The following is a 10,431-nucleotide window of genomic DNA, read 5'->3' as shown; positions in this document are numbered from 1 at the left end:
TCAGCAAACTGTTTGCAGGCTTTTTTGTGAGCCAGCTTCAGAAGAGGCTTCCTTCTGGGATGACGGCCATGCAAACCGACTTGTTGCAGTGTGCGGCGTATGGTCTGAGCACTGACAAGCTGACCTTCCACTTCTGCAACCTCTAAAGCAATGCTGGCAGCACTCATGCGTCTGTTTTTTGAAGCCAGCTTCTGCAACTTCTTTGATCGACCCTTGCGAGGCTTGTTCCGAGTGAAACCTGTCTTGGAAAACCTCTGTATGCCACTGTACTGTAACTCAGTTTCAGGGTGTTACTGATCTTCTTATAGCCCCGGCCATCTTTGTGGAGAGCAACAATTCTAATTCTAAAATCCTCAGAGAGTTCTTTGCCATGAGGTGCCATGTTGAACATCTAGTGGACAGTATGAGAGAATTGTACTCAAAGAACCAAATTTTAACTGCTCTAAAACAAGATGCACACATTTGTATGGTCCTGTCAAGCAGACAAAACATGAACATGATGAATAGGACATGTGGCTTTGCATGGTTAAACGATGTATAGCTGTTATCACTTAGGGTGTACTCAGTTTTGTTGCCAGCTTTTTTGACAATAATGGCTGTATGTTGAGTTATTTTCAGAGGACAGTAAATCTTTACTGCTATACAAGTTGCCCATTGTAAGAATCTATAGTCTGCCTCGACCCAGCTTCCACTCCACAATATGTTTGATCATGCTCATTTCCCAAAATGGCTTAATTATTATAGAGAAGAAGAAAGTCTGCAGTTATGTTGTTTGTAGACCATTTGGGATGATCACATCCTGAGCAAATGGTCACCAATTGTAGAATGGGAGCAGGTGTGGGAGACTGAGAACCACCTCAGACAAAGGGGTGTCAGAACTTAATTAACATACAGACTACAGCTGTTACAACAGAGGCAACTTCATTTACATGAAGGGTAGTAAACTGAAATGTATAAAAGGTTTAAACATAGGATGTTCTGGGTTCATTCCGACTCCGCTGAACCCAAGGTACTACATGTGCTTTGTCACTGCTATGCTGCAATAAACATCTTCATCGAGATCTTCAACGTCCTCATCACTTTTTCTTACACCATTGACTACTCTAAAATATGTCCAAGTTTAATTTCTATAGTATTGTCCCTTGAAAACATATACTAAATTGATTGCCGAAATGTGAGGGGTGTACTCACTTTTGTGAGATACTGTATAAAAAACTTCATTGTGAAGCATTTCTGGTTTTGTTTGAACTAACACAGTAAAAAGGAGTGTCTTAGAACAAATGTCATAAATGTCTACAGTTTCTTTGCAGACTATGAGGCGCCGCGTAGGATTTAAATCAAACTTCGCTATCAATACATACATAAAACACATGCATATACACCTATAAATTACTCACATATACATGTATACTATTGGATGTTCAAAATATATATATGAAATACACGTGCACACTAATATGAAATCCATACCAATACATATTATGCTAGTAATGAATGCATATACACTTGTGAGTAACTTGCGTATACATATAAACTTGACGCATGCATACACCTATAAACACTGGTACATACATATAAACTCGATCCATGCATATACACCCACAACAACACTCGCACATACATATAAACTCGCTGCATGCACACACACCTATACATACTCGCATATACATATAAACTTGATCCATGCATATACACCTATAAACACTCGCACATACATATAAACTCGATGCGCGCACACACCCATAAAACACTCGTGCAAACATACAAAATAAAATTCACAAACGTATACAATTCCGTTAAGAAAGACGCATGCTTTAGTTGTGTATATGCAAGTGATTTCATATGTGGATGTGCGTAAACTTTTCAGTGCAAATGGGAGGCATTTCAGTGTAAAAGGAAGCAGCGGCACTTCCGGCGGCATCTCCAGATGCCGGGACATTTCAAAATGCTTAACAAAAAATTATAATATAATGAAAAAATATATGATGACATGAAAAAATATTTGTATATTGTATACGTATATTGTAGCAGTAAATTTAAACTGGAGAAAGTTTTGAAGCGCTGTGCTTGATGGATAAGGAACCGTCTGACAATTCCACCAACTGGGTTAAAACGTCCGACGTATTTTTAATCAAAATTATTTTTAAAATAACACATTGTCAAACTGTAAAGCTTGTATTACTTATATAGTGATTTTCAGTGAGTTTTTTGCCAATACATCCCTTCATAGATGTATACACAATTATTTAAATAATAAATGTAAGTCCAATTTTTCATGTAAAATTTTATTGTGTACTGTACGTACAGTAAGGGAAATATTGGAAGTATTGTCTATGGTGAGATATTGGCAAAATATATTCAAATATATTCAGTCAGTTTGCCCACTAGGCAAATCTCCAGATGATGGGACATTTTAAAAGGAGTGGCTTAATGCATTAAAACAGTGGTTTTAAAATACCAAACGCAATAACATAGTTTGATTTTATTAATAATGTGTTTATGGGCGTCGGAACCATTGTATGTGGGTGGGACAGTACCCACCCACTTTTGAAGACCGATATTGGTCCCACCCACTTTTACAGTCTCTAATCCAGCGAATATGTCTGTGCACTTTTCAGAGCGCCGTAAATCAAATCCATTCCACGTGACATTACGAATGCCCTAATAAATTAAACTTCATTTAGCTACAGCCGGTAACACACCGCAGTAAAGATAGTTTGCGGTTCGATATTCAGATTTCTTTTGGCTATAAATACGCAGTGCGCTGTCATAGACACGCAAATAATACTGAATGACATTCTCCATGATTTGTGAATTCAGTTGACAGTGTCCTCCGGGCCGAAATCGGGGTTTTTTTTCGTAGGGATCCTTAATTTTATAATGACTATAGCTCCAAAAATTGGACACTTGGAAGACTGAAACCGGTGTCATCTTCACCAGCTTGATCTGTGAATTTTTTCACAGAAAAGCTTTTGTCCACAGACCCCTTGGTAAGTCCGCTATAAGGAAAGTGAAAGATAGGCGTTCTTCATGTTTAAACGTCTACTGCCAAATAAACACGCAGAAGGCTGGAATAAAAAATTATTGTTTTAGCTCGAGTTCGATTTGTGAAAACTTTCACAATCGCATTTTATCGCGTGGCAGTGTTTCTCTTTGCTCTGGCCCCTTTTCTTGTATAACAATGTTATATGGCGCTATTGAATAACGGGTCATAATGCTAAAAATATATAGTCTATATGTTTTTTAGCCAAAAACATAAATGAAATGTATGTTGCAAACAAGGAAGCTGAATGAAAAATATTTTGTTAATAAAATAAATATATTTAGTTTCAACCTTTACATACCAAAGCATATTTCTAAATGGGTTTTCCGGGGCAAGAAAATGCATTTTGTTGGACTGTCAAATGCTTTTAAAAATATATATTTCTGCATTTAAAATACATTTTCAAAAATATACAAAAAAAATAAATAAATAAATAAATGGCCCAAGACGTATTGGTAGAAAATATATTTAAGTTATTTATATACGCAAGTTATTCACAAGTGTATATGCATTCATTACTAACATAATATGTATTGGTATGGATTTCATATTAGTGTGCAGGTGTATTTCATATATATATTTTGAACATCCAATAGTATACATGTATATGTGAATAATTTAGGTGTATATGCACATAGGCGTAAATCCCGGGGGGGGGGGACCCCCCATCTGAGGCTTGTCCCCCCTAAAAATATAATTACAAGCGACTCTGTGTATTGAAAATAATATAATGGACATATACTTAAAATAATTGTGTGATTAGTAAAACAAAATAAACGCAAAAAAAAACGTTTTAAGTTCAGAAATGTTTTGATTCCCCCCTCTCTTTCCTCACAGCGGTTTGGTCCACTGCCTGCTTTCCTTCTTTACCGATACACACACACACACACGAGTCCGGTGAGAGAGAGCAAGTTAGTTATGTGTAAGTAGGCTGTCAAGGCTATTTTATTCTCTTTAAACATCGGGTGAAATGATTCTTTCTCTTTAACACAGATGATGCTGGATCATTAATAAATTAGTCATGACAAAAAATTATGACATCCGATGTATTTTCTATGAGCGATTATAAGGTTAACAAGCTTAATACCGTAGCTCACCCACTACAACTAACATGGCGATAAACCTGTGTGTGAACTGATATTAGGCTAATATTGTAGACCTACGTGTTGGGTTTTGTTCAATATGATGTTAAGTGGCAGATCAGTGGGTTTAATGCAGTCGAATTAATGCGAAAGAGACATACTAGGTTTCAGACGAAACCTAAAATACTAGGATGACGCAAAATAATAATTATAATATGACCGCGTGGTGAACCATGAACTCATATTTAAACACGGTCTCCATGCTATGTACACACATCTATCCTTACAAGTACAATTTTGGCTTTATTATTTGTGTCCCCTTCAAAAATTGCTCTTGAGAAATTGAGAAATTCATACTGTCAGATGAAATGTACGCCCCTGGTGGCACTGCAGAACTGTACTGACAAACTGCATTGACATCATATTGACACTAACTGCCTAACTGATTGCACTTATCTGTTGCCAACAAAGGGACTGTGACACTCATAGAATGAACTGTTGTTGGGCCGAAAGAAAACATGGACTGTTTAAAGGCCTAGACCAGGGGTGCCCAATAGGTCGATCGCGATCTACCAGTCGATCGCGAAGGCAATGCTGGTAGATCGCGCTTTAGGTCAGTGGTTATCGCGAGACAACTTAAAACTAATATATAATATATTAACTAATGTTATGACTGTGATAATGTAAAAATATATATAAATAAATAACAGCACCACCTCTCAACGTATTCTGTGTTTCAGACCAGCAAACCTTTCCTCATCGCGCTGTGTGAAATACAGACTGAACGGCGGCTCATAACCGCTGTATGAGCATATGATACGCAAACTACAGCTCTCGGCTGGATAAAAGAAGCCAGTGTCACACTAGTAGCCTTAAGTTTTAATGGATGATGATTGTAATCAAGGTAAAGATGATTACAGTGACATACAGGATCGTGCATTAGGCGCGCGTTGTGTCCGTTATTTGATGCGCAAACGAACCGTGTATGTGCGCTCTCGGCGCACTGATCACTATAACATCATATTTCTGCTTGAATACAGCTCAATATATTCACGTAGTTGAATACAGCGAGTGTTTTATAACAGATTCTCGCATGTTTTGGAGAAGTTTGTGAGGATCAGTGGTGTTCATGTACACACGGGCATCAAACGCTCCAAACAGACGCCACAGTGAACAGTTCCTCTGTCAGAACAAGCTGAGTTCAGATATACATACGTTTACTTTTAAGTTGTGTGGAATATCAGTGACATGTTTGCAAAAAAGAACATGGAATGTTTAAATTATCTTGAATTTGCTTTGTTTAAAAAAACTTACATGAAAATAGGTTTTAGTGAATAGAAAAGTTTGGGCTTTACTGTATTGATTTGGAGAGGAGGGGGTCTTGTAGTTAAAAAGGTTGAGAACCACTGCTTTAGGTAAATGCAGGCACAGTTCTATGGGGTACTAAGAATTTAACTATTTTATTATTAATATATTATTTAAATTAAAAAAATAATTAATGCAATATAAAGATACATCCCAACAAGCTTTTTTTATAGGCCTATTTATTGTATATGTATTTTATTATTTATTTATTTTTCACTTGGTAGATCTCGGTGAGTTTCTCATTTGAAAAGTAGATCCTCACACAAAAAAGTGTGGGCACCCCTGCCCTAGACAAATTAAATGAACTGAATGTTCTGAAACTTTCATTGAAGCAGCTCGGAGAACGGCTTGAAGTATTTGTTGCACTTGAACTTGACTGTTTCCTGTATGGACTTGATTCTTAATGAACATTCCTTAGTGCCTTGATTCTGGGACTGTTGTTTGGGGCACTAGCTCATTGAACTTGAATTCAGAAAAGCTGATAATCAGCTAACAAGGACTGTCTGTAAAACAGGAACATGATGAGTGATTACTGAATGTATGTACTGAATGTAAAAAAAAAAAAAAAAAATTGAGAATAAGTATTGAAAACTATGTGACCTGATATCTTTACAAGTGTGAAGTGAAACAATATGGACTGGTTTAGGGCTTTGAGTGTATTGATGTCGGGACGACATTTTATTTTGTTGGGGAGAGTGTGACCACCCTGCGAAGAGTTTGTGTCATAACAATATTAAATTATTTGTATATATTTTGTTATGTATTTACGTATGTCTGTTTCTATTTACATGTGTATATAAGTTTGATTTAAATTACTTTAATGTGTTATAATGAGTTTGCACTGGACAGTCCAGCTGCATTTTCCGAATTCCTGGTGGCAGTTGAGAGAGAGTAGAGTTACCGTGACAACTGCAGCGCATGCTCAGACAACAAAGAGGACCGCTTGGGCAACCACTAACTCTTGTCTCTGTCTCTCTCATTTATTATTAAGAGGTACTACATATATATATATATATATATATATATAAGTGGTGGTGATGGTGGTGGGCTGCCTGGACCAAAAAATGCCAGGGCTGATTTGCTGTCCCAGTCCAGCTCTGCTTACTAGGTTATGCATTAGTACACTGACAAGTACTGACAGTTACCTGTCAGAACAAAAGTCAGAAATCTTTCTGTACAAGGAAGAGTTTGGTTAAGCAGATGGTCTCAAGAGCAGCATACTTTTTTATTCTCTTAGTACCCCACTGTTTAACTAGTCTGGAAAAATAAACCACACAAAATTAAGAAAAATATCCTTGTCAATAAATTATTTGAAGGCAGGCTAAATGTTCTTGACTGTTAAAATTCATTTGGCTTAAAAACGTTTTATAAAAAAAACAAAGAAACATATGACCCTGTATTATTTAAGTAAATTGGTTGGGGGATATCTTTGTCATTGAGGTATTCACTTTAGTTTGATTGTTTTTCAGCTAACAATATTCGTGATGTCATACATCACTATAAAAGGCTGTTGAAGCTGACAAGACGTGGAGCAACCATGACCAAAGCCTTCCAAAGAGAAGGTGTCTCACGGAATGCAGTGGCCCAGCTCGATCCAATCGCAGAGCTGTACTTTGCAGACAGGGAGCAGTTTAACAGCATCACCTTCACACCAGGGAAGTTAGCTGAGTTTGCTCAAAAGTGCAAATACATAGTAGGGGATGTATACAAAAAAGTGCTGTCGATGAAAAAGGATCACTTTTGCCTTTTTGTCTAAATAAGTGATGTTTTAAAAAAAAAAAGAATATGTTCACTATTCGCTAAGGGTATGTTTGCCTGTGTTTTTATTTCTTTGTTAACAGTTATCTGCAACAGTGTTTGAACTAAAGTGAGGATTTTGTTACAAAAACATTTTTAGTTTTCTGAAAACAGGCTTAATGTTTTTTTTGTTGTTGTTGTTGTTGTCATGTTTGATTCTCTCTCTGGTCTGTTATTTTTTTATTATTTTCTTGACAGCCATTCATTAAAAGCAGTGGGTTGGACAAACTGATGATTCTGTTATTTATTTCCCATTTGGCGGATATGTACTTGTACTGTGGTGTTATTGTTTTCTTAATCTTAAATCAAATATTTGCCAGTGTCGGTACTAACCGTCTATTGACTGTCTGCTGAACATCCACTGACTGATAGCTGTGATGTTGGCCCGTAAGTCATTCAACAGCATTTCTTAGATTTTCATTTACATTTTGATGGGCCTAATGTGACAACAGATGAATAGATGAATGTACCTCAAAGTAAAAATGACTGTCTCCTGAAAGGTAATTTATATGCAACAAACAGTTAGTAGAGCACTCTTAAAAATACTTGAAAAAGCAAAAGATCAGGAGTAAGTAACCTTGTTTAGATTTCATTTGAAATTATCTTGTGTTGCTACTTAAAGACAACTGAATGTGTTCTAAAAGTCTGTTGATACACTGGTTAACAGCTACATGCTTATTACTAAAATGATCTTACTTTGCTGTATGAAGGTACTGAGAACTTATTGAGGATTTGTTGCATGTCTGCTAATATGCTGTTGAACATCTACAACTTAAATTAATAACATACTGATAACACTTTACTGACCAAATTTTTAATAGCTGTTTACATGTTATAGACATTGTATCGATTGCTACAAAACTTTTAATAGACAATCTACAGATACTACTCTGATGAGAGTAAGTAGATATGCACTTGCAAAGTAACTAATAGTCAGTAGACCATAACTATAGGGGGACCATCAAAATAAAGTGTTACCAAACATTTTAAATTAAACATTAAATTAAACTTTTGTCTGATATCCAAAACTAGTCATCAGCTAACATTTCCCATAAGCATAAGCGGCAGAAGGATACAGAGGAAGAGCAAAAATCAGGAGATGATGTGATGATAAAAATTAGTTTATTGAATAATCTTAGCTGTTTGAATTCTCAGCCAGCTAAAATTCAACAAGTGTTAACATAAAGTAAAGAAATTTACTGCTGCACCGTATCATACCTCAAAAACTTATAAATGGAAACATTCCCTGATCCCTAACTTTCTTTTGTAGACAATACAACATAAAACACAAAATCTAGCATTAATAGGAAAATAACCAAAAAAATTACAAGTAATATGTAGTTATTGGATAGATATCAGATTACTCTTGGTTGTAACATAGCATGCATTTTCTGTAAAACTGCTTTGTGAAAAACAATACAAATAAACTTTAACTGAAATGAATAGACCGATCAAGTGAAATTGTATAACTTTTGAATTATTACTTTATCACAGACGCTACAACAAGGCTTTAGTAAAGTCAGAATGTTACGGTTGATTCTCATGGAATACAAGAACTGATAGCAGAGCCGTTTCTGATTATTTTGGTTCAGCAAGTTAATTCCTCTATTCATGGGATAGACTCTGCGTCTGCTCAGCTGACGAAGCACAGAGCAACCTCCTATATTGCCTAAAAACTCCTCTGACTGATCGATTATATAACTTGAATGCAATCTACCTAGTTTTTGAAGAACGCATCTGCAAAATGCATTATTGTTTAATGCTGATGTTTTACATGTCTCCGCTTGATTCCTGAAGAACGCACAGTTCAGGTCACTTCTTACTCCAGTGCTTTCCAATATGTACACAGTGTCACACCAGAGATCTTCATAATCTGTTCTTCTCTTGACTGCAGTGACACTAAACTTCTCATATGGAGGAATCAGTACCTCTTTCTCATTAGGAAATTTAGAGTATTTTGTCAGATCAGCACCTTCACAAGTTCTGATTTCAAAACAAGATTTAGTTCCAAATACTCTTGCTTCTGTACGATCAAGTGAGGATGAAGCAAACTGGCCGAAACGAACCTCTGTGTTCAGGACATTCTCATGAAATTCAACATTTGTACCACGATATGTTAATTTGCATCCATTTTGCATTTCTTTCAGAATTTGTATTGCTTCTGTCAGGAAAAAGAAAAGTGAATACCATGGGAATTCCTTGTCTTGGTAATTTTGTTTTTCAGTACGAACAGCATTATTGAAATTCTGATACAGATTAAAATCTGAATTAGTGTACACATAAATGGCAACTGAATGATCCCATGTCAAGTTATCATTTGGGATCTTGGCATTCCTTTCACCATTCTGCCAGACTGTTTTAAATTCAGGTAACATATTGAGTTCATTCTTTAACAATACTGTCTTCACCTGGTCTGCCATGTTAGTTTTGCAACCAACATAAAGGTCATCAACTGAATTTTCTGCCATATCCAATGGAAATATCGGTCCATCAGCAGCATCACTTCTTGGATCCTGCAGGAATCATAATGATCAATCATCAGTATCAATATTTGAATATGTCTGTTCATTCTAGAACACAAGCTCACCTGTCCTACAGCAGCTGAAATTAAAAGAAGAGCTTCAATCATCAGCAGCATCTTGATTCAGTTGAATCTCTCAGATGATCCAGTAGATCTAGTGAAGCGCATATACTGAAAGACAACAATAAAAAAATCTAAGACATAATAGACATAACAGGCCAGATAAACTCTTAACAAAATAACAAAAAATAAATAAATAAAAGTTCTATTATTTGTTCCTCTCATGTTAACACACTTTACCCCCGAATAACTGTGATTTTTGCTGTACTTTTGTGAGGTTCTTCAGGAGCTCAGGACATGTGATGAGATGAGAAGATCAGAAAAGTCATCAAGCCAGACAACAACAGCAGTATTTAAACCAGCATATGAGGGGAGGGGAGGGGAGGGAGGGAGTGGGGGGGGGGGGGTGATCCAGTCATATATACCATATTTAGATTGTCTTAGAATATTTGCATCAGGATATGAAACTGCAATCATGCATATTCTTTAGCATATGAGGAACACACACACACACACACACAAAAAATAAAAAATCCAGTCAGATATATCATATTTAGATTTTC

At 36.1% G+C, this 10,431-nt stretch overlaps 1 protein-coding gene across 1 annotated transcript; it reads right to left on the bottom strand.

Moving 5' to 3' along the window:
- Nucleotides 1–8,495: 8,495 nt before the first annotated feature.
- Nucleotides 8,496–10,178, bottom strand: art4 (ADP-ribosyltransferase 4 (inactive) (Dombrock blood group)). The gene is made up of 3 exons (XM_058769259.1): nt 10,109–10,178; nt 9,875–9,979; nt 8,496–9,800 (listed from the first exon to the last, which is right to left on the bottom strand). The coding sequence occupies exons 2-3, from the start codon at nt 9,923–9,925 to the stop codon at nt 8,739–8,741; spliced, it is 1,113 nt and encodes a 370-aa protein (XP_058625242.1). The 5' UTR covers nt 9,926–9,979; nt 10,109–10,178; the 3' UTR covers nt 8,496–8,738.
- Nucleotides 10,179–10,431: the final 253 nt, after the last annotated feature.

The sequence above is a fragment of the Onychostoma macrolepis genome, chromosome 03, assembly GCF_012432095.1.
Source record: "Onychostoma macrolepis isolate SWU-2019 chromosome 03, ASM1243209v1, whole genome shotgun sequence".
NCBI classification, from domain to species: domain Eukaryota; kingdom Metazoa; phylum Chordata; class Actinopteri; order Cypriniformes; family Cyprinidae; genus Onychostoma; species Onychostoma macrolepis.
This window is presented reverse-complemented; position numbering and strand designations above follow the sequence as displayed.

Excerpts from the sequence above, each read along its gene's own strand:
- art4 (XM_058769259.1), bottom strand. The coding sequence starts at position 9,925 with ATGCTGCTGATGATTGAAGCTCTTCTTTTAATTTCAGCTGCTGTAGGA. Across the intron at positions 9,801-9,874 it reads TTTCAGCTGCTGTAGGACAG|GATCCAAGAAGTGATGCTGC; the intron begins GTGAGCTTGTGT and ends TGATTCCTGCAG.